Consider the following 24924-nt stretch of genomic DNA (forward strand, 5'->3'; position numbering starts at 1 on the left):
ATCCCAGCAATAATCGAACAGTTGTTTCTAATAAGGAGCCGCATTCTAATGCTTGAATGTGGTAGAAGCTTTGATTAAAGGATCAGTATGGGTTGTCTGGTATGAGAAGAGCGTCATAACATCATCATACAGCTACAGCTGTACAATCTTCTAGATGATGTGATTCCTACCAAATGTCAACCTAACTAGCCTTTATGATGGACCCCTCATCAACTGCTTTAGACCCCCTTGTAATCAGGCCTGGATTTGTGGGAAGGCCACAAAAGCCCAGGCCTAGGGTGGCAGGATTTTAGGGGCGGCATACCACCCAGCTGCATCCACATTGGTTCTGAAGCACTGGTGAAATGCAGGAAATTAGATATTTTTTTAAATTTCCACATATCAATCTTCAGTGTTCTGGGCCTGAAGAAGGAAATTTGCCCATGCGCACGTATCAAGTGGAGGGTAGGAGCAGTGGTGGGCCGATGATGGGCCGATGATGAGGAAATCTGGCCCTGCTAGGGTTGGCACCTTTTCTGGATAAAAATACCGGCCTTCCTATATTTTTAAGGATTTTCTCTATAAATAACATTGTATCAAGCAACATTTTTACCGGCCAGGCCGGTAAAATACCGGTCAGATGGCAACCCTAGGCCCTGCTTGTAATCCCTTTATATTATTAGAGAGAGAGAGGGCAGATAGTGGTTGAATGCTTTAAGTGCCCCCAAATCAAAGAAACATGCAGCGAACAACAGATGGTTGAAGTGAGCCACACAGGGCACTATCTTATTATATGGCAGGGTATGGAGAGCACAAGCTCTTAGGGGCAAATCCTCTTCCTCAGATGTACCTTACTTGCTATTTCTCTACCAGAACATTCCATACAGTTTTACAAGGCTGAACTTGGATTTTCCTTGAATAAAAAATTGATAAAACATCTTGATAAAAAAAAGATGTAATCAGGGCCGGATTTACATAGTGGGCACCCCTAGGCCCACTACCGTTTGTTGCCCCTTTCCCCTCCAGGGGGACTGGAGCAATGAGGATTGGCGCATGGGAAATTTAAAAAGTGATTGAATCTCCAGCGCATCCCCAGTGTTTTTGAACTAATGTGGGTGTGATTGGGAAGCATGACGCCCCCCTAAAATCCTGCCGCCCTAGGCCCGGGCCTAGATGGCCTTTCCGGGCCTGGATGTAATAACTAAAAAATCATTTGCAGGCGTAGTTCATCAGAAAGTCTTTGTACCATATCTGAAGTGGGCTGAAAGAGGACACAGATTGACATGCCAAAATAAAACAGAGGACATTTCTGCTAAGAAAATCCAAAATCATTCTCTGCAGATGGTCAATTTTAAAACCAGAAACAAGGACACATGTCCAAAACGAGTGAGTGTCCTCCTAAATGAACCATGCAGTTTCAGCCTCCTTTAATAACTCTACCCACCCAGAAAATGTTTCTATGCAATAGTAACCCTGATTGGCTATATAGTCTATGTATATTTCCAAGAATTCAAACTCTTTAAATGTTTCCAATTACTGTTTCTTTAAATAATCAAATTTAGACGTGACTAACAGAGTCCTCCAATGCTTTTGCTCTTATGAATTCCCACTCCCACACGCAGCTCCCGCTTTGCCACACTCAATGTGAAGGCTAAAACCACGCTGAGACGATCATGGGGATTTTTTTGGCATATCTGTCAAATTGCCCCGTTGCTGTTGGATAACTTTTTGCATCATAGTTATCCAATTGGCTCACTAGCCTTGCCGGCAGGCGATTTGCAGACAGAATATGTTCCCAGTTGGCGATTGGCTAGCTGTACAGCCGGCTAATCTGTGATTGGGTGAGGGTAGTAGTGAATTGTTGAGGAAAGATGGCGGCCTCTTTGGTGCCCGTGTGCGGGAGGTCGGTGCGACTTTTGCGGTTATTGGGGCACAGGGCGGAGTTGAGGTTCCGAGCATTAAGCTCAGAGCAGAGAGCCGAAGGTGGGCTGACGGGGTCGGTGCTGCAGGAGAAGTTACAGAGGCGAGACAATGAGGTAAGGCTTCAATAGAACCGGTGACCTAACAATTCGTGCCATGTGAGATGGGTAACCCATAACCTTGTAAGACACGCCTAGTATTCTGATCTCATCCTCTGGCTCTGTGTGGCATGTATGCTGCTACCTTGTAGGCTGGCCACCAGAAGATATAAACCAGGGGTACTTCTGTCCTGCTTACAGTGGGCTAGGCTTAATCTGATGAAGTACAGTGACACGAAACGCGTCAGACCTCATGGTGCTGTGTAATTTGGTGTACCAAGATGTTTGAATAAAGGAGATTTGTTTTAAATGCTGAATTGGAAACGAGCAATTCTGTTCTTAGAGGGCCCTGGAATGCGCCGTCCAACCAATATACTATAGGCGCAAGGGTAGACTAGCTCTGTGCCATAATTGCTCTGATGAACTGTGCCAGGCAAATTCGTTCTAATGGAGAGCAGGGGGAGCTGTAGTTGGCTTCCCAGCATCACTCTTGCACTATCCCTAAAATCCATGTCTTTTATAAAGGTCCAAAACCCCCAGAAATGTCTGTAGTACTGATTTCAACTAATATCAGCCAATAAAATGTTGCCTTAATGAAAGAAATTTTAATTCTAAGCAATTTACCCATATACATTAATTACACAATTATCTTTCCATTGTCTACCCTGGCAGTTCTATTTTTGAAACATTGTAGCAGAATCAAGCTTATAAAAGGGCACCCATCCACCTGAATTATTTTTACCATAATAAAGCCCACACTCCATTTGGGGGGATTCCAAAATATACCTCTCACCAGCACTAGGTCTCCTGCATGGGGAGGGAGACTCAAGCTCTGGTGGGGTAAAAACATTCAGGATGATCAGTGCCCTTTAACAGCCCTGTGAAGGACAAATAAGGCTGACTACTGTTACATTGTTCTATGGAGTCAAACCTAGAGACTAGAAAGGTACAGAGATACAGTATACTGCTTTTAGCAGAAATTATTTCACAAAAAATTGAAGAACAGAAAAGTTTTGTAAACAAATAGAATTTTCTTTCACAATGCAAAATATTGTTTTTGGGTTTATGTGCCTTTAAGATAAGAGGTCATCAGATTGGTCTGGGTTTGGTGTAGGTGATCAAACTTTAGTCAATATATAGGGAATAATGTGCCTCATATAGTAAATTATAAATATATTAGAAGTTACTGAGGAGTTTCGTGACCATATGAAGCATCTAATCTACAGGTTCAGTTCTTTTATGAAGTTCATGAGACTTTGAGGTTATTTGCTAATATCCTCATATTTTATGTCAGGATACATTATTTTTTATGATAAACAAGTCAAGTCATGCAAATTAACACACTGAGCACCGATTATAATCAACGACATCCCTAAGCAACCCTTATAAGTATATAATACAAAAGAGCCATGAATATCCTGTAAATTATATAGTGAATAAAGCACCTCTTTGCATCTTGTAAAATGTAAGGATATTATAAGTTACCGAAGAGTCTCCACGGTAACTTCTGATATCCTCATATTTTGCAACTGGGGGTACTTTATTTATTATAATACACAAGTTTCAGTGAGTCATGTGACAGAAATGACATCAGAGCTCACCGTTTATAAATGACAACATCAGAACTCACCATTTATAAGGATATAATTTACAAGATATTCATGGCTTTTGTGTATTATACACAAAAGCCATGAATATCTTGTAAATTATATAGTGGATAATGTACCCCCTACTGTAATTTATAAAGATATTAAAAGTCACGAGGAGTTATGTGACCATATTTTTATACAGGTCACATAACTCCGAGGTGACTTCTGATATCTTTATAAATTTCTAGTAGGGGGTACATTATGCATTATAATCTACATTTTGTGGAGGGGTTGAAGTCGAAAATTCTGGCGTCCATTCCGGAAGCGACAGTGTCAGAACGCGCCGTTTATAAGGATAGAATTTACAGTCTGGTCCCATAGGGAAATGACCAGAATGTAGATTATATCCTTATAAACGGTGAGTTCTGATTTCATTTCTGTCACATGACTCACTGAAACGTGTGTATTATAATAAATAAAGTACCCCCAGTTCAAAATATGAAGATATTAGAAGTTACCGCGGAGTTCCATGACCTGTATAAAAACACTTGGCCTTCGGCCTCGTGTTTTTATATGGTCATGAAACTCCTCGGTAACTTATAATATCCTTATAATACACAAAAGTCACGAATATCCTGTAAATTATATCCTTATAAACGGTGAGTTCTGATGTCATCAGTTATAAACGGTGAGTTCTGATGTCATTTCTGTCACATGACTCGCTGAAATTGTGTATAATTGTGTATAATAAATAAAGTACCCCCAGTTGTAAAATATGAGGATATTAGAAGTTACCTCGGAGTTCCATGACCTGTATAAAAAGAGCTTACAGCAACCACAGCGGCAAATTGCTATTCTATGCCTGCTGGACCCAAATGGGCATTCCCACACTACAGTATCACTAACTGAACTATCTTATGCACTGATCTTTACTTGCCTTTGCTCATCACTGTATTCTATTCAGTTGCTGGAAGCCTCTGGCCCTGTGCCTTTCTATTTTTTCTGTTCCATGCCACCAAAATGTTTTGTCCAACCCTCCAATGCCATATTGTAATCTGTTTAAATTGCCCAGCATTCTCTTCCCTCCCACACCCAGACTTTGATTCTTTTCTACTGCTTTTTACGTTATGCATTATTTGTGTATATGTTAGGAATCTTCAGACACATCTGGTTCAGAGGAAAAACAGAAGAAACAGAAAGAAAACACAGCTAATGCCAAAAGGGTTATCCTGAGAGTTGCCGGGGTGCTTGGCATTGCGGGAAGTGGCGCACTTGTTTACATATTTGGTAAGTATATAGCATAGTATAGAAAAACTAAAGAATAAAACACAGTGACATACATGCAGAGATTTAGTGTTTAATATAATACATGTTTACAGTAGGTCTGCATGAGACTTGGCCTAGGAATTTACAATTTCCCCTATTAAACTTTACCATATTTCTTATATTTTCAGGCAGCAATTCTGTGGATGAGCAGGGAAACATGGTAAGACAATAAAACGGCAGTAATTTAGGCGATTGTTACCATCATGTTTGCTAAAGGGGAATTCCACACAATCATAACTTTAGCTTTTTGAAAAGTAAACATAATTTCAAGCAACATTGCAATATACATCAATTTAAAAATATTTTTTTTTCATGGTTTTTAATGGTTTGGAACCATTTCCTAAGCCTGCTGATCTGTCTGACTACTTTACTGAGCTGGCTGACTACTGTTACTTTGTATCAGCAGCCATCTGTCCTTAACCTGCATTCTCCAAACCCCACAATTCACGTGATTTCAATAAGGTATGGGACATCAAATTTGCAATGCATTGTGGGTTATGTAGTTCCTGCATGCTGTCTGTAAACTGTGGAGAAGTTGTTACAATTTGTAACATCGGTGTTTAGTCCCTCCTCCAGGATTTCAAATGATGTAGAAATAGAACTGTTAAACAGCTGTATTTCAGCATAAAAAATGGCATTTATTTATTATTGTTTATTATTTATTTATACTTTTTGAAGAAACGGATAACTTTGATGGGTATATTAGCGGTTTCTGTGTTATGTGGGATCTGGTTGCTACGGTTTGCTTTGTTCTAGCAACCAGGCAGTGATTAAGCTGAGAGAGTAGAAGATGAATAGAAAGATAAGTAATACAATATAACATGGAAGCCTCACAGAGTAAGTTTTTTTGGATACCTGAGACAATGACCCCATTTAAAAGATGCAAAATTGGAAAGAGAATAATTCAAAAACGGTGTAAAAAAATTACCTTCTTAAAAATCGATAATAATAGAACATTTTATATAACATGCTAACCCCCATATGTAATAAATGTCTCAAAGTTTGCACAGGAGCAGTAACCCACAGCAACCAGTACGATGTTTGTTTTTAAAAAGGTGACCAGTAAATCAGCTGATTGGTTGCTATGGGTTACTGCTCCTGAGCAAACTGTGTCTTTTATTATGCAAACTACATACTAGCTATCTCCTCATGGATAAACCAATGCCACCTCAAGTTCAACCTGGCTAAAACGGTGCTCATGGTTTTTCCACCTAAACCTAGCCCATCTCTTCCTTTCACCATTTCTATTGATGGAATGATCATTAACCCTGTTAATCAGCATGCTATTAATACTACTGCCAAAATCTGCTGCTTCTTTCTCCACAATATAGCCAAGATATGTCCCTCCCTTACACACATAACAGCCAAAGCACTTATCCTTGTCATTATCCTATCCCGTTTAGACTATTGCAACTACTACTAACCAGTTTTCCTGATTCCGATCTCTTTCCCCTCCAATCAATCTTAAACTCCACAACTAGGATCCTTACGCTGTCTCCTAAGAGAGAACCTATTCAACCCCAATTAAAATCCTAAGCACGGCTGCCTGTTAAGCAAAGGATAGCATATAAAATCCTTCTGTTAGCATTCAAAGCCCTTCACTCCTCTGCTCCTCACTACATTATGTTCCTGTCTGTCCCCTCAACTCCTCTCAGAGCCAGCTTATTTTCACACATTTCAGTTCCACTACCTGTTGTATTAAACCTTTCTATCTTTCTGCGCCTTACCTTTTGAATTCCATCTCTGAATTCCTTCATAAGGAGTGCTCTCTCAATCTATTCAAGAAATATAATTAAGTCTAATTCTGGTACCTATTGGACAATGCCTTTACCTTCTGCACTTTTTCCCATCCATTGTGTGCCAGTATGTTAGCCAGCCACCCACCCACTTAGACTGTAAGCTCTATGGGACAGGGACCTCCTTCCTACTGTGTCTCTTACCACATAGCACTTAAGCTCAATGTCCTTATATAAGCTCTGTGTGCTGTGCATATTTATTGTATCTATTTTGTGACTTGTCCTCTCTTTCAGTGCTTTTTATATATATTATACTTTTATATATTGCACTTTTATGCATTGTACGGCTCTGTGACTCCTTAAGAGCGTTTTACATAAAAGTTGTACTTACATAACCCACCAAATGTTAAAGGGATACTGTTATGGGAAAACTTGTTTTTTTCAAAACGCATCAGTTAATAGTGCTGCTCCAGCAGAATTCTGCACTGAAATCCAGACAGATTTTGTTATATTCACTTTTGAAATCTGACATGGGGGTAGACATATTGTCAATTTCCCAGCTGCCTCCAGTCATTTAACTTGTGCTCTGATAAACTTCAATCACTCTTTACTGCTGTACTGCAAGTTGGAGTGATATCACCCCCTCCCCCCCCCCAACAGCTTAACAACAAAACAATGGGAAGGTAACCAGATAGCAGCTCCCTAACACAAGATAACTGCTCCCTGGAAGATCTAAGAACAACACTTGATAGTAAAAGCCAAGTCCCACTGAGACTGATTCAGTTACATTAAGTAGGAGAAATAACAGCCTGCCAGAAAGTAATTCCATCCTAAAGTTCAGGAACAAGTCACATGACTGGGGCAGCTGGGAAACTGATAAAAAATTGAATATAAAAAAATCTGTTTGCTCTTTTGAAAAATGGATTTCAGTGCAGAATTCTGCTGGAGCAGCACTATTAACTGATGTGTTTTGGAAAAAACATGTTTTTCCATGACAGTATTCCTTTAACTTACTAGTGAACTATTTTTGATGGACTTGTGCTATGCAAGCTTTTAACCACTAGAGGTCACTATATTGCAAGCTTTTAAATGAAGATAGCTGTGGCCACTTCCTTTAATTTTGGGTAGGTGTAACCCTATCTTGGCCCAAAATGCCTTTTCCAGCTAGTGATTGTAGAACATTAGTCACACTGGACTCCTATTCCCAGATGGGCCCTTGCTAGGGCAGAGACACAGGGGCAGATTGGGGGAGATTAGTCGGCCGGCGACAAATCTCCTTTTCTTCGGGGCGACTAATCTCCCTGAACTACCTTCCCGCCTGCTAGAATGAAAATCGCCAGCGGGATGGCATTCGGAGCACTTTGTTTTCTGAAGTCGTCCGAAGTTTCCTCGTGTCAATAAAGCTGGCCATAGACGCAAAGATCCGATAGTACAAATCCTCGATTCGTACTATTTTCGGACTGTGTGTGGAGAGTCCTGACATTTTTCATCCCACATACATACATTTAAGCAGCCAATTCGGGTCCTTTAGGCTGATTCCACCGCTTATCTGCCCGTGTATGTTACCCTTCGACAGGCCTTCGCAATCGATATATGACAAAATCAGCCAGATCTCGATTGGGCAGGCTTGATCTTTCTGTTGGATCGAGTTCTGCATCAGCTCATTTATTCAGTCCTCTCTCTGACTTTTCATATCACCTTTGTTGTAATGCGATTGTATTGCATTACCACTATATCACCCACCCAAGGTGGGCCTGTTGGATTCGTCAAAAGATTCGCTCCTTTGGGGACATTGCCAAACAAGAGAATCTTAGTGTAATGCATCAGTAGATGATTCATGTTTTTTCTGCTGCCTTTTCATAGAAAAAGTCTTGTAATTAGACCCCTAGGTGTTGCTGGCATGTTGTTATGCTTAATCACACAAAGCTGTGATATATTATGTATAATGCCCCCTGCCATTATACAGCATATACTATTGGACAACTTGGTGTTGCCAGAAATTGAAAACTATATTAAAAATTAATTACATATTAATTACTAAAATGTAAAGGAGGAGGCAGCAGCTGCTAGTTTTTTTCATTAAAGATGCCTTTGGGGACCTTTGTCTTAAATTCCAGACTAACTTACTAAACAATGAAACTATTTAAAGGAAATTGAAACCCTCAAAACAAATGAATGTAAAATAGCTTGAAGTGCTCTTCTAAATTTTTAAGATAGTCATTTTTAAACTGCTAATATAATGCAGCTGAAACAATACCTTTGCTGGTCATTTCGGCTGACTTAAGAAGAATCGAATTGGTATAAAATAAATTTTGTGAGAAAAGCCAAGTCTTATTGTCTTGATGTTGCTCTTCTTAGAACTCATAAGAGAAATGTGTAATGGATTTTTTCTGTTTTCTACCTTAATTTTCTAAGCAGATCAAAATCACAAGGTGTTTCTTTTCTCACAAGGTTCATTTTCAGCTGATTGTAACCAGACAGCTGAAAATTACCATTTATAGCGTTAATTCAAATTCATTATATTGGCATTTTTTAAACTACCTGTACTTGAAACTAATAGAAAAAATATGTAAATAAAAATCAGTGCTACTGGAAATAGTCAGTGGATAAAAATTACTGCAGTGCAAAAGAAAACTGTGCCTATGTTTTGTCTATATTGTGACTGCATTTGCCTGTTTTCTTATTTTTAGGGATGCACCAAATCCAGGATTCGGTTCAGGATCCGGCCAGGATTCGGCCTTTTTCAGCAGGATTTGGATTCGACCGAATCCTTATGCCCGGGCGAACCGAATCTGAAACCTAATTTGCTTATGCAAATAAGGGGTGGGGAGGGATATTGCATGACTTTTTGTCACAAAACAAGAAGTTAAAAAATGTTCCCCTTCCCATCCCTAATTTGCATATGCAAATTTGGTTCGGTATTCGGCCGAATCTCTTGCGAAGGATTCGGGGGTGCGGCCGAATCCAAAATAGTGGAGTCGGTGCATCCCTACTTATTTTCCTTTTTTAATTGTCATATGAACTCAACTGCAAAGTTTGCCTTTACGTTTATCACTTTTAAAAGTGGATAAAACCACATTTTACAAAAATAAGAGAATATTGCAGATGCCCATGTGCATATAAAACAAGTAAGTCAGTCTAGCCATGAATTATAGTGACGTGTGCTTCCAACCCATGTTGCACAGTACAGGGCAGAAAGGTCTGTATGCTCATAAAGGGAGTGTCTTTTTTTTTTTTATGCAACTATTTGTGAAGATCTAATAATTTGCATTCATATGTTTTATACATTTATTGGCCTATATTCCACGAGCAAAAGAAAAAAAACAGTGCTTGAACCCATTTTACATAGAGAATGACTCTTTTAGAGAAAGCAGCTCAATGTGCTAAGTGCATGGAGCACAAAGATTTGCATCTAGCAGGCAGTTGAGCATTGCAGACCTCAACTTGTGCTGTGTTGTTTCTCATTGTATGCAGTGTATTATGTGCTACACAGAGAAAGGGAGATTTTGGAAGGCAGTTGCACAAGTATTTTAAGCCCTTCCATGTACATATATAGGGCCTGTTATCCAGACTGCTTGGGGCCTGAGATCTTTCCATAGTTTGGATCACCACTAAAGAAAACATTTAATTGAAATACACCCAATAGAATAGTTTTGCCCTTAATAAGGATCCTTTTATCTTAGGATCAAGTAGATGGTTTTTTTTTTTGGTTTTTTGTTTTTTTTATAAAAAAATCATTTGGAGCATTCTGGATCCCATACTGTAATTTGGAGCATTCTGGATCCCATACATGTTTCAGAAATAGTTGCCTCTTCTTATTTCTTCCCTCAAGTGCTCCTCTGTTTTGAATTGCGAAGCCAATATCGTCCCTATTTAACTCTCTTCCTTGCCCCATCTGTCACTTTTTTTTTCCTTTGGAGATATTCCTTCTCCTACAAAATTCTGTCTCAAAACCCATTTTAGTCTCAACACATGGGCATCCCTATTCATTGCTAGCACGTGAAAAGCAATATAACAGGCAACTGCCAGTTTCACAAACTATTTTGTAAGTGATGCTTTTAGCGGTTTTCTGCTTCCTAAAAAGTAGAGCTGAACAATCTGTGACTGTGTGTGGAGCTGCACTGTGAGCTATTTTTATATAGCCCTGGGAATTTTCTCAAGACTGAACATGTGTGGAATATTTTTCTCTTATGTACAATAATTCAATAAATATTTTACTTTTTTAATATCTGAATACATACAAAGTAATATTTTGTATCTATTTTTTTTATTTCAATAGGGAACGCCTGCATGAATACTAAGGCTGAATTAAAAGGATTTAAATTCTCATGGTAAATTGGCACTGTAAATGGCAGGTCTCCAGAAAACAAAATTGTTACTTAAAATAAATATTTGTGCTGACTGGCAGAACCTGTAAATACAAGAGCCAATAGAGAGGAGGACTTTACATAAATACAACTAAGCTCCTTGTAACTCCTATTCGCCTTTTCTTCTGGCAGTTTATTAAGTGACCTTACATACCTAATGTGAATGATATAGAATCTGGCTAAAGCACTGTGGAAATGTGCCAGTGCTTTATATTTACCAGGAAATAAATAAATACCTTAATGTTTTCTAAAATTCAGAATTTAATTGTGCCTAGTTTCCAACTTTGAGACAGTGTAAATTAGGTATTATTTTCCTTTTTCCTTTATTATTAAAAGCATTTCTTATGTAAACTCAAATGTTTATCAAAATGCAATTGTTAAATGGACCGCTTGTGTTATTTAAGCACCATGTAGTACAGACCAATTGCATAGAACCAAGATACGTGATTCAGTATGTAATTGCTTTCACAGTAAAAGGTATTTTAATGTTGATACGTGTATGCCAGAGTTGTCTGATAAAAATAACCGTCTGTACACATATTCTGTTAAAAACAATAAAATGTATTGAAGTATAAAATTCAGCATAGGAAAAGAGAGATAATAAACTTAACTGATTGTGTGTGTGTAACTGGTGCTGGATAATAATAAAGTAGCAGGCCAGTGTGCAGCAGAGACATTGTGTATGTAGTTGGATTCTTGTATACTAATTTATCTTTGATTTTCCCATCAAATCATATTTTTCTCAAAAATATGCCAAGATTGTAATTATTCTGACCTTGTCATTGCAAAAACCCATTCTGGCATTACCACCTATATCGACCAACTAATGTATTAACCTGCAATTGGTGATATGTAATGGTGGTTATGTACTGGCTATATATACAGTGCTGCTATAAATAGGCCCCACGTTGATAGGTTACATATGAGTCTAAATACCCACTCATACTGGTATTTAAAGCTGTACAATGTGCGTCCTTTTTAATAATATGTAGGCTGCCCAGTATTAAACCTCAATTGTGTTTCAATTATACATAATAGTATATGTATATTTTCAGTAAACTTTCTGCTTGAGGCTACACTTTGGGCTTATTACACACACTGCGTTTTTCCATTCACATAAAAAGCCCTTCCAGTTTCCTCCACTCCCCCATCTTGTATTGTGTGCATATAGGAAGTGGGGTGAATTGAACCATATCAAGGTTTTCTCCACCTGTGTTTTTATGCCTACGACTGTGCCATGAGCCTAGGTGTCATGGTTGTGCTGAGACATGAGACAAAACGCCACGTGTATCATTGTCCACATGTAAGAAGATAACATCTACTATCCAGAAGTTGCCAGCCAGATGAAACACAGATCCTGTTTACACCTTTTCTCTCTTCTCTTTGATGTGCATTGTTACCTCAGAATTGGCACACTTTCACTCCTTGCTCTGTAAAGTTACTTCCTAAGGGAATATAATGAAGAAAAGGTGTAATTTTTTTTTTTTTCCCCCCTTTGATGTGTTTGTATCACCTTGTTAAATAAGACACACTTCTCAGCCTAATTTCCGGCACACTCCTGTCTGTGTCCTTCTGTCTGCAATGCTTTGTCAAATTATTCAGACTATTCAGATTTCTCCCTGAATAGCAAATCTTACACTGAAATTTTATCCTGTGTGATATTTAATTTCATGGCACATAAACTGAAGAAAAATGAATGGGACATTGTTTTCTTAAGCAAATAGAAAAACTGAAATATTATCCATAAGAGCAAATGTTCCATTTGCTCTTATAAAGCTTGTGCACCTCCGTTTTCAAATAGTGTCAGAGATTCTCCATTGGATAGAGACAAGAGCTTTACTGGGTCATTACAGAACATTCGTGTATATGTTCTTCAGTTGGTCCACTATTACTCTTGTGCTTGGGATCACTGTGTACTGCAACAGTGTAATTTAAAGATGATATGGAAATTAACACACCATTTTTACTCCTTTGTATTCTGTTCCCTTTGATGTGCATTGTCACCTTACTCTGAATTGGCACACTTTCACTCATTGTTCTGCAGTGGAACTTCCTACAGGAGTATAATTAACTCAAGATAGGCTTTTCGTTTGATGTGTTGGTGTCACCTTGTTGCAAATGGAGCACACTTCTCACCCTACTCTGTGGCACACTCCTGCCATTGTCCACAGTCAGACCAACAACAGTATGACTTGACATTCAGCCATATTTCCCCTGGCACTTAACCCATGATTCCATGGGCCCTTGCTTGTAAATAAAAATTCACCTACATTCTCCCCTTGAATCTAGGTGCTGACTGTCACAAAGTCTTACAAGAAGTGTGGGGGGTTTGCGATAGGTATATAGCCAATAATCACTGGTGTAGTTCTAAATGCTTGTGATGAACTAGCAACTGCAAGAGTAAAAATTTGAAATAATGCTGCCTAGAGCACACTAGGTGAGTGCCTGTTTTTTAATAACTGAGGGTCATCTATTGAGCAGTATGCTACTCCTATACAGTTGACCAGGCTTTGAAATTGTTTCCTTCCACTAGGATTCAAACTTGGCTGTGTCCATAACCACCAAACAATTACATGTGCAAATCAATAATTCAGAATTTAATTGGAGTTTATTCGGTTATGCAGGGTAAGTTGCTGCTGCTAATAGATTTCAACTCTAAACAGTCCTATAAGCAATGACCTCATGCAATTCTGGGAACAAGCTCATCATTGCAACTGTCAGTATGTTTTCATATTAGATCAGACTGTCAGTTTTTCCGCTGAGGATGATTCTACCAATATTTAATATTAATTTACTTGCAAGTTATGTTTGTCATAATAAAAATGGTTAAGTGAAATAAGACAGACTGACTCCCAGAGATGAAAAGCAGAATCAGCGTGGGAAAGGAAGAACATAGGAAGTGTGCCACGGAGTAGTGCGTGAAGTGTGTCTCATTATCAACAAGATGACACCAGCACATCAAACAGGAAAAAAATCCCACCTATTCTTCACTAAAAGCCCTAAGGAAGTTCATCTGCACACATAGGAGTGAAAATGTGCTTAATTTAGAGAAACCACTTCAAAAAGTATGGGGCATCAATGGAGTAATCTTTATGGATTTATCAGAGTGTTTTTCCTACATGTTTTATTATATTCTTTTGTATCCTTTGATTTTCTAGAAGAGGGACTTGAAGTTAGTCCTGAAAGATATGCATTAATATCCCAACCTTGGACCTAGACTTACAAGATCATTTGAAAATTCAGGGACAGTCTAATAAATGTTGCAGGGTTGCACTGATCACATTTAAACTGAATTGCATTCAGAGCAGCCCTTCTAGCTGGATTTTCATGTGATCTGGAAACCACACTTGGACACTTGTTTCTTTATAAAGGTGTCTCACAGTTTTTTTTCTAAATGAAGCACATCAAGTACAGAGCAAGTTTTAAAATGATTATTGCAGCTCTCGGTACTCAAACATAGTGGCTACTATGATAAATCCATAAAGTTTACTCCATTGATGCCCCTTTTTGTTGTGTGGTTTCTCTAAATTAAGCACGTTTTCACTCCTATGTGTGCAGAGGAACTTCCTTAAGGCTTTTAGTGAAGAATAGGTGGGATACTCTTATTTTCCCTTTGATGTGCTGGTGTCACCTTGTTGATAATGAGACACACTTCACACCCTGCTGCGTGGCACACTTCCCGTGTTCTTCCTTTCCCACGCCAATTCTTCTTTTCAGCTCTGGGAGTCCGTCTGTCTTATTTCACTTTAACCAAACATAACTTGTAAGTGAATTTACATTAAATATTAATAGAATAACTCCTCAACTGAAAAATTGGCAGTCTAATTTGACATGAAAAGATACTGACAGTTGGAATGAAGAGCTTGTTCCCAGAATTGCTGGTTGTCAAATATATAATATTGTGATTCATTTTTTTTGAAAATAAGACACACTTGTCACCCTTCCATGTGGCACATGTTCACCCTTATTTTGTTACTCCAGTTAACTGGTTTTGTATTTGCTCCCCAATATTGATTATCATTTGTTGTACATTCTCATTTAATGGATCATGCAGAACAAAATAGATCTTTATGATATTTGAAGCTGGACAATATAACATTTTGTCATTGGCGCAGGTGCTATTAGTATATATGTAAAGGTGGCCGTACGTGTAACAATTATGATCTTTCCTGCAACCATTGGTCATAAGAAATATCATTCCTTTTCAATACAGACATTTAGAGCTGAATCATCAAATATGCAGGTAGAAAAAATTTCATTTTACCTGTATCTGATAATTGAGCAGTAAACCATGGCCCATGTTTGGGTGCCTTCAAAGGCACCAGATTCAAATATTCCGTCTTGGCCAATCAATGTGCCGACCAATATCTAAGTATTTGCTGATATTGGTTGCTTCATCTCTCTCACACACACCAAAGTTTTGTACGATAATATCTATGCGTGTATGGCCATTATAATTCTGTAACTGAATTTATATAAATCATTGTGCAGTGCCTTGAAAAAGTATTCAGTTTTTTTACTTAACTGACACCCAGTTTTTTTACTTAACTGACACCCTGGGCCGGTGCTCCTATCAGTAGAAAATCGCACTGGCCCAGGGTTATTCTAGCGAACACCATGGAGCGATCCTCTTCCTGCTTCTTCTTGCGGTTGCGCATGTGCAGTAGAGCAAAAAGCCAATCTTCCACGAAAAAGCCGGCTATTTCATTTTGCTGCGCATGCGTCTGTCCCAGGAAATTTGAAGGAAGATGAATGCTCTGTGCTGCTCACTGCAAGAACCCGAGGCCGGTTCAGTTTTCTCCTGATAAGTGCACCAGCCCGGGGTGCCAGGTAAGTAGATAAAATCACTTGGGGGTGCCTAACTTTTGACACCCCCAAGTACAAATGAATTTCCTTCTCCTTTAAGGCCCCCTGGACTGTCTTGGGTCCACCAAATTTGGTGGAGATGATAATCGGCTCTGGAACTTGTAAACTGATGCCCCATTCTCTTTGATTTGCATTGTTACTCACTCTGATAAAACATACTGTTCACAACTTGGTGTGTAGAGGAGTTTCCTTAGGGCCATCATAAAATAGGTGAAAATGTTATCCCTTTGATGTGTTGGTGTCTCCTTCATGAGAATGAGACGCATTTCTCACCTTACTCCATGGCACACTTCTGCCACTGTCTTTCCTTTCCCACGGTGAGTTTTTTCCTTCTTCCTGTACTGTCAGCCTATCCCATTAAAGCTTAGAGCTTTATTCTGTTTGACACCTGCTTTCTTAATGAAGTAATAATACATTTGTAAGTAGGTGTATGTAAAATATATGTATAGCATTATACAATTTAGATAGATTAGTGCATTATTTGAGAGTATGAGATACCACTGTCCAAAACATGAAATCATATGCGATTTAAAGCACACACGGATGGTTAAATAGGATTATTTTACTGAAGGGATTCTGAGCAAGGTACAGTTAGGTCCATAAAATTTAGACAGACAACTTTTTTTTAAAAAATGTTGTTCTGTACATTACCACAATGAATTTTAAATGAAGCAACTCAGATGCAGTTGCAGTACAGAACCGAAATTAGAAAAAAAAAAGTTGTCTGTCCAAATATTTATGGACCTAACTGTATGTATGCTGCTACTTCCTCTCAGCTGATGGTATCCTGCATACTCCATTAGGGGTTTGTCAGCTGTTGTATTTAGTCTTTAGCAGCCAGCTGTAGTCTGATGAGCTTGCACAGTTTCTACACAAAATTCAAAGTACCCTACACAAAATTCAGTAATCTGCCAACCAATCATCTTTGTGTGTGGCCATCTTTACCTACTGATGGACATGTTTGTATAGTATATGTGCAGTTAATATATTTGTATTTATTCTAATAGTCTATATATCGGTTGCATGACCATTGTTTCTTTTTCTTGCAGATACCAGATGAATTTGACAGTGGTGAGTGATGTTGAACCTCCGAATACCCATTTTAAATAGAGAGAGAGAGAGAGAGAGAGAGAGAAAATGAATGAATGACGGCACTCCAAAGTATCAGCCCCATTTTATTTTGACCCATGTGACTAATCCGACTGTTGATCCGTCACCATCCTACAAAACCTTATATGTAGTTTAGCCCTTATCATCCAAGAGTTGGCATAGTATTCATGTATAGCCTTCCTAGTGTCCCAGTATATTGTGTGTATTATGTATGACTCTTCTATAATGCCTCTGAACCCCAGTGAAATAATGCTAAGCACATGCTTAATTGTGAATGTAGCTTTGCAGACTTTTGTGGGCAATTTGTTCAGAATTTGCTCTGCTCTTCATGCTAAAATACTCCTTATAGACTGTTTTTCAAAAGACCTTTCCCAAATCACTTCTTTTTTTAAAGCTTACTGGGGCTTATTTATAACCACTGGGCAAATTTGCTCCTGAGCAGTAACCCATAGCAACCAATCAGTGATTAGCTTTTTTTTATCAGCCAGCTGTAGGTTGAGCACTGAAACCAATCTGCCATGGGTTACTGCCCAGGAGCAAATTTGCCCACTGTTCATAAATTTCCCTCACAGCGTTTTCCTTTGAAAAATATTGGCTTCCTGTTTTAACCTCTCTGTTTCAACTTCATTATACAACAAATATTTCTTTTAAACTTTGTGATCTGTTCTTTTAAATATCCGTTTTACTTGTCTACTTCTAGGCCTTTTTTCTCTACATCTTGTATCGTTGCCCTTACATCTCAACCATATGAATTATATCATATACACCTCACTGGATTTCAGTATTTCCTTTTCCTCTTTCTCTTTTGCAGATCCCCCTGTTGTGCAGCAAATTAGAAGATCCTACAAATACTTTCAAGACTATAGACAGGTATTTGAATCAGAAATATACTGTTTTCTTCTTAATGCCAATGTAGATTTCTGCTTTTCTCGGTTGCATTTTTTTGCTCTGTGTCTTCCTCGCTATCTTATTTTTATCAGATGATTATTGAGCCTACAAGTCCTAAGCTTCTTCCAGATCCCCTAAAAGAGCCTTATTACCAACCCCCCTACACTTTAGTGCTTGAACTGACAGATGTGCTGCTTCATCCAGAGTGGTCGGTGAGTGCTTATTCTTTTTAGTGTTTTATCTGCTTTTATTTCTGCTCTTTCCCAACCTCTCGTGTCATTACTTTCTTCCTTTCCCTTTGATTGTGTTCTGTCATTTTAGTTGTCGACTGGCTGGAGATTTAAGAAGAGAGCAGGCATTGATAACTTGTTCCAACAGCTGTCTCCTCTTTATGAGATTGTTATATTTACCTCTGAAACAGGACTGGTGAGTGAAATGCCAAGTCTAACCTGGTATTTCATCCGTCTTCATATCTTTATCCATTTTCACTTTTTGGCTTGGAGATGGGGCACGGAACAGATCCGCTTCTCTCAGCCTGTAAAAAATATGCAGGCTGAGCCAACACTGTCTGCCCTTGGCCTTAGGTGTACAAATGCAGTAAATCTAATTTCCTTCTCTCTTAGATTTCTCTTTCTGAGTGTAACCCTTTGTCTTTTCATAACAGGACTTTTTTTTTCTATCTTCAGACTGCATTTCCTCTGATTGATAGTGTGGATCCTCAAGGTTTTGTGTCGTACCGTCTTTTCCGAGATGCTACACGTTACACAGATGGACATCATGTTAAGGTGATAATCCTGGGGCCCTTGTCATGCTCCATGTTCTTCTGTAAATATTTCTTGCTTGCACTCAGTGATTTTATAGTATTTGTCTGAATATACCAAGAGAGTGTATAGTAATCCAGATTTGCCACTTAGTGATAGGCAGCATGGTTTGTCCGTTGTAATACTGTAGGACTAACGCAGGTGTCACATTACTCTAATGAAGCATCCTCTACCAGCTATGTAAAGCTGGCCATAGATGTTGAGATTTTTAAAAGACCACAATCTTCTCAGAACGATCGTACGAATTTACCATCAACTAAAAAGACCAATTTGGCAGGAAAACAAAGGGGAGCTGCCTGATTGCACTGGGACCGATAAAGATTTTTTGAACTGGCCGATCAATTTCCTGACAGATGTTGGCCGAAAAATCGTAAGATGTACGATCGTTCGAATACCACTAACCGCACGATAATTTTGAAGGATTGGTCGGGCTTCCCTAAAATCGGCAAGAAGAATCGTCGCGTCTATGGGGAGCTTAAGTAAACCTTGTTCATTAATTTGTAAGACTGATGATGAAACCATGCAACAGAGTCTTTAATTAATCCATTTGATTTGTTAGCAGAAGTCCTGTTTTTTATTAGTATTTGTGTTCTACTCTCAGGTTTGCTGTGTTCAGATATTTTTTTTTTATGTTGTCTAAACCAAAAATGGCCCCACTTAATCTATTGCATTCAAAGGAGTGTTAGCTTTTATGAGTCCTAGCCTAGACCAACATTTAGAGTTATTGGATGATGAATAATAAGTTAAGAAATAAAAAATAATAATAATAAAATTGTAACCTTGCAAAGCAGTATTTTTTTTGGCTGCCAGTGGAAGCAGTAACTGCTGGAAAGAGGAAGAAGAATGCAAAAAAAACTTTAACAAAAATGGTGTGAAATAATGGTATAAATAGGACATTCTATCACATACTAAAAGTCAACTTAAAGGTGAAATATCCCTTTAAATTACTTAATGCATTGCTGGAACAGCACCAAGATGCCTCACATGTAGAAATTCCCACAAACTGCCTAAAATGAAATTTATTGTACAACTTTGACAGTTTTTTTTAGTAATCAGTTCCCATGCTGATTTTATCACTCGATTTTGTCAGAGGTGCATGTGTTGAATGAAAACTTTGTGGCAGCTTATCACTGTATCCCCACAAATGCACCAGTGGACACCCATGTGCATAATGAGTATTTGAAGGGGTAGTTCTCAATTCAGTTGGTCTTCATGTTTCTTTTTGTTTATATTTTGCCTTCCTCTTCTGTCCTTTTCCGAAACAAAAAAGCGAAATAATGTACCAAGAATACAATTATTCAACATACTGAAAGTTAATGTAAAGGTAAAATACCCCATTATATTGCTAGAGCAGCAGCAATGTGATGCCTGCATTAAACTTGGATAAGGTATGCATACTTCAGCCATCTCCATCTATTGGACATGCTCCACCATGCAGCCTTTCTCTTTCTTCAGCTCACAGGTCTGCAAGTAGTAGTCTAAAATTGTAATAATGTTTCAGATTACCCCAGAGATGGAACAAATAAAATCTGACTTAGTAAATATAAAATCCATACCAAGTCTCCGTTTACAGTATTATCGATTTATTTGCGTTAAACTAAGGGGGTTTTTTTTGTATGTCTTCAGTCACTTTATAACATCATGATTTGTTTTCATGCAGGACATCTCTTGCCTCAATAGAGACCCCTCCCATGTAGTTATTGTGGACTGTAAGAGAGAAGCATTCAAACTGCAGCCATACAATGGGCTTGCTATAAAAAAATGGGATGGTAACTCAGAAGATCGTGCTCTTTATGACCTTGCAGCATTTTTAAAAAGTGAGTACGGGTTTGAGGTAGGAGGGCTTAAATAAAATGCCAAATGAGGGACAATTAAGCATGGAACCAGGTAAGAATAGTAAGGTAGGGCTGACAATAAAATTCTTTAGAGATCCGAAGAAATGTTTTCTTATACAAGTGTTTTTTGGTGATATCCATTATAGTCTTGCCATTCTAGGTCTTCCCTAAGACTAATGCCAGACGGGGCTGAAATTTACCTGCTGAGATACGCAGGCCAAGTATCAGCCCCTACACTGCCATTCGCATCCTCTCCTGCCTGCACCCAGAACAGTTGTGTCAGCACGGGGTGCAGGCACATGCAGCTGATTTTGGGAAGTAACGTGAGACTTTGTATTCTTGCACCGAAATCAAATACATGGCCTGCTCTCAGGCTGACGCAACTTGTTCTGGGTGCAGGCGGGAGGGGATGTTTATAGCAGCATAGGGGCTGATTCTTGACCTGCGTATTTTCCATTTTCAGCCCTGTCTGCCATTAGCCTTATTGTCAAACTTTCCGTTGCTTGCATTATTTCTTCTCCCCTTTATTTATTCCATTTCTCACACATTGGCCTTGCACTTAGTGGACCTGTCACACAGACACAAAAATTTGTATAATAAAAGTCCTTTTCAAATTAAAAATGAAATCCAATTTCTATTTTTTATTAAAGCATTTATTAAATCTGTTGTAAAAATCTCAGCTGTCAATCAAATATTATCTTGCAATAGTTAGGAGAAACATGGTGCTCCAGAATAATTAGTAAATGACTCACCAAATAATGAATGTGGGTCGGGTGCTCCAGCCCCAGACCCTCAGCTTTAGGGAGCGGTACAGGATACATAGAAGCAGGGCTGACCGGCACTCAAACAGATCCAAAGGACCAGAGAGCATTAGTTAAAAAATATAATTTATTTGTACAAAGTTTAAAAAATGTATATACTCTCCATCCGCCCTACGCGTTTCACACCCGCTTAGGGCACTTAATCATGGATCTGATGTCAGCCACAGGATATGAGCATTTATGCATATAAATATATATTTTTTAACGAATACTCTCTGGTCCTGTGGATCCGTTTGAGTGCCGGTCAGCCCTACTTCTATTTATCCCAAATATTGTCTGCCACTCTGCTATGCCTTAGGCATAGAGGCGTGGCAGACAATTACTTTCACTTTCCATTCAGCAATTACTAGATGTCACTACTCTCCACTCTACTCTCTTCCCGAAAAGCCTTCCCTCTGGCTAGAATCTAAATCGCCCGTGGGATGGCAACGAATCGCTCCAAATGCCATCCCGCTAGCGATTTCAAATCTAGCCAGAGGAAAGGCTTTTCGGGGAGATTAGTCGCCCGAAGAAGAGCTGATCTGTCGACAGGCGACTAAATCTCCCCGAATCTTAGCGTGTGCCTTTACCCTTAAATTGACTTTTCTCTCTTTGGCTTCTCCCTTTCGTTCCTCTTTGTTTTTCACCCTGGATTGTATCAACTAATTTGCACAATCCTTTCTTATCAGCAATTGCAATGAATGGGATAAGCGATGTCCGTACAGTCCTGGAGAACTATTCTCTGGAAGAGGATGCCCTGGAAGCTTTTAAGCGCCGTCAAACACAGCTGGAGCAGGTAATTTTATGGGAGTGTGCACTATTGGCTAATTGTCTGTGTACAACTTGACTGTGCTTTCTTTTATTTATGTATTTATTTTTTGGTTCATGCTTTCTCTTGTGCCCCTACTTCTTTGTTTATTCCTTGTTTTTAACAGTATTCATGTTCCTGACTCCCTCAACACTGTTATGTTCACTGTCCCATTCTTTTTGTGTCATACCTGCTAGGAGGAACAGCAGAGACTATCTGAATTGTCCCAGCTCAATAAGAGACAGACACTATCTTTGGGCTCTTTTACCAGCCGACTGTGGCCACGTTCCAAACAACAGTGACATCTGCTTCTCTGTATTCAAGCAGTGTACGGCGATACTCCATTCCCTTGCACCATTGTATATAAAAAATGTATGGAACAATCTCTTATGCAGAACATGGACTATCTCTCTAGACACATGCTCTAGAACATCTTGAGTGTTCCTACGGAACTGGAACCATTGAGTACTACAATAATGTTAACCCAGGAGTATTGTAAAAAATACTTTTACAAAATAAAAAAACAGTGGGTACTACAGATGAACTGTAAATTATAACAAGTACTGGTTGATGATCTAACTGTGAGTGTTGGACTAGCACCTACTTAAAACTGAGAAAAATATTAGAAAATGTATCTTTAGAATAAGATGCTATTACTTGAAAGCCCTGCAAGATTCCTATTTAGTTACTTAGTACCATCAGGTTCTTATATAACACAGACCAGGAATTGCCATGCAATGAAAATATGGCCTCCTTGCAATAAATGGGTGCATAAGACGGCCTCATCCATATTATCAAGACTATTGTTGCAAAAGATGAATTAACTTTTAAACGTGTCAAAGAAAGGGTTGTTTTCATTGGCCACATCATCCCAAGTCCTGTGAAAACCAGATGCACTCTGCATTTCTGTGTTGCTTAGTGGTAAAGTGGATTTTTTCCTAACTTTTCAGTCTAGACCAAAACTGCTGCATACTGCAACTCCCTTTGGGCTTATGAATCGTTTCCCATAAACCAGAATAGGACTGTGGTGTCCACCGGACCTGAAGTGCTGTAGAGCCTATATGAAGATGTTACTGACACTGTTAAAATGTTTTGTTTTGTTTTCATCAAATACATGATCTTGGTATATTTATATATTTTTTGTGAAACATTTACTTAAAGCTCACTCTCTGATAATGACATGATAAACTGGGATACTGGCAGCTGTCATATCTTACCTGAAGGGTGGGTTTTGTGGCTGCCTCAGATGCTTGTAATGAGCGTTGGAGCAAAAATGTAAAATAAAGTTTGCTTGCCAAAGGCTGTAAATGGGGTCTAAGATGTTAAAGGGATACTGTCATGAGAAAAAAAAAATCAAAACACATCAGTTAATAGTGCTGCTCCAGTAGAATTCTGCACTGAAATCCATTTCTCAAAAGAGAAAAACAGATTTTTCTGGTAAATCTAGGTCCTACTGCGACACTTTGTTACATTGAGTAGGAGAAACAACAGCCTGCCAGAAAGCAGTTCCATCCTAAAGTGCTGGCTCTTTCTGAAAACACTTGACTAGGCAAAATGACCTGAGATGGCTGCCTACACACCAATATTACAGGAATGGTTCAGGAATGACATTTTATATTGTAGAGTGAATTATTTGCAGTGTAAACTGTGTAAGGGAGTGATTCTACACAGGAGCAGTTGCCATAGGTAATGATGGGAAATGGCTGCTGAATGTACCTGTTGGCACAATACATTAGGAACCGTGGAACTGCCTTTGTAAATGTGGGTAACTAGCACTGAATGTAAGCAGGAGCTGAGGTTTTGTAAAGGAAGAATACTGGTATGCTTTACAGCTGTTTTACGGGGACCCGCAGCTACACATCTTTAAAATGTGAGCTTGGAATGAATCTCCTAGGAGTGGAAAATCTTTTCTTCAGGCATATTCAGTCGGTATGTTTACAAGGATAGCACAGGCTTTATATTTAACAGCCTTATTAATAAGTAAGTGGAGTTATAATTCAAATTCTTAAAGGAGAAGGAAAGGTTAAAACTAAGTAAGCCTTATCAGAAAGGTCCATCTACATATACCAGTAAACCCCCTATCAAAAGAAACACTGCATTTCTTTCCTTCTAATGTGTACACATGGGCTTCTGTATCAGACTTCCTGCCTTCAGCTTAAACCTCATTGCCCTGGGCAAGAGCATGCTCAGTTTGCTCCTCTTCCCCCGCCCCCTCCCTTCTCTGCTGTAATCTGAGCCCAGAGCAGGGAGAGACTCAGGCAGGAAGTGATGTCACACCACATTAATACTGCAGCTCCTATCCTAAACAAACAGAGTTTCTAGAGCTTTTTACTCAGGTATGGTAAAACTTTCTACAGAATAAATCTTGCATTTTAGCTTGCACTATTGCAGCTAATCTATTGGCAATAAAATGGCTCCGTAGCTTTCCTTCTCCTTTAAACCGAACCAATCATATATATTGCTTTAATACTCCATTTAAATGCTAACCACCAACTTTATTGCTTGTGTAACATCCATAGCTAACATTTTTAAGGCATAGATCATGTGTGATGCGGTCGCCTTTCTTCAACAATGAATCTGAAAAATACATTCCAGTTTATTTGTCCATTTAGCAGTCACACTGATATAATTTTATATGTTTTATATATTTCCACTGGTCCCCTGTAGCAAGAAGTCTGCCCTACAATACATTGTAAAATTACCCGATTCACACAATTTTTATTTTTTTGCTATTCTATGTATTACATCCTTCATATTTAAATAAAGTCAACCATTTACTTG

At 38.7% G+C, this 24924-nt stretch overlaps 1 protein-coding gene across 1 annotated transcript; it reads left to right on the top strand.

Annotated features, from left to right (window-relative positions):
* The first annotated feature begins 1786 nt into the window (after positions 1 to 1786).
* Positions 1787 to 24188, top strand: timm50.L (translocase of inner mitochondrial membrane 50 homolog L homeolog). Its single transcript, XM_018230319.2, has 11 exons — positions 1787 to 2015; positions 4738 to 4873; positions 5041 to 5072; positions 16931 to 16952; positions 17803 to 17861; positions 17972 to 18091; positions 18201 to 18305; positions 18566 to 18664; positions 20361 to 20517; positions 22025 to 22131; positions 22341 to 24188. Exons 1-11 carry the CDS (start codon positions 1851 to 1853, stop codon positions 22443 to 22445), a joined length of 1107 nt encoding a protein of 368 aa, XP_018085808.1. The 5' UTR covers positions 1787 to 1850; the 3' UTR covers positions 22446 to 24188.
* Positions 24189 to 24924: the final 736 nt, after the last annotated feature.

The sequence above is a fragment of the Xenopus laevis genome, chromosome 8L (genome assembly GCF_017654675.1).
Source record: "Xenopus laevis strain J_2021 chromosome 8L, Xenopus_laevis_v10.1, whole genome shotgun sequence".
NCBI lineage: Eukaryota > Metazoa > Chordata > Amphibia > Anura > Pipidae > Xenopus > Xenopus laevis.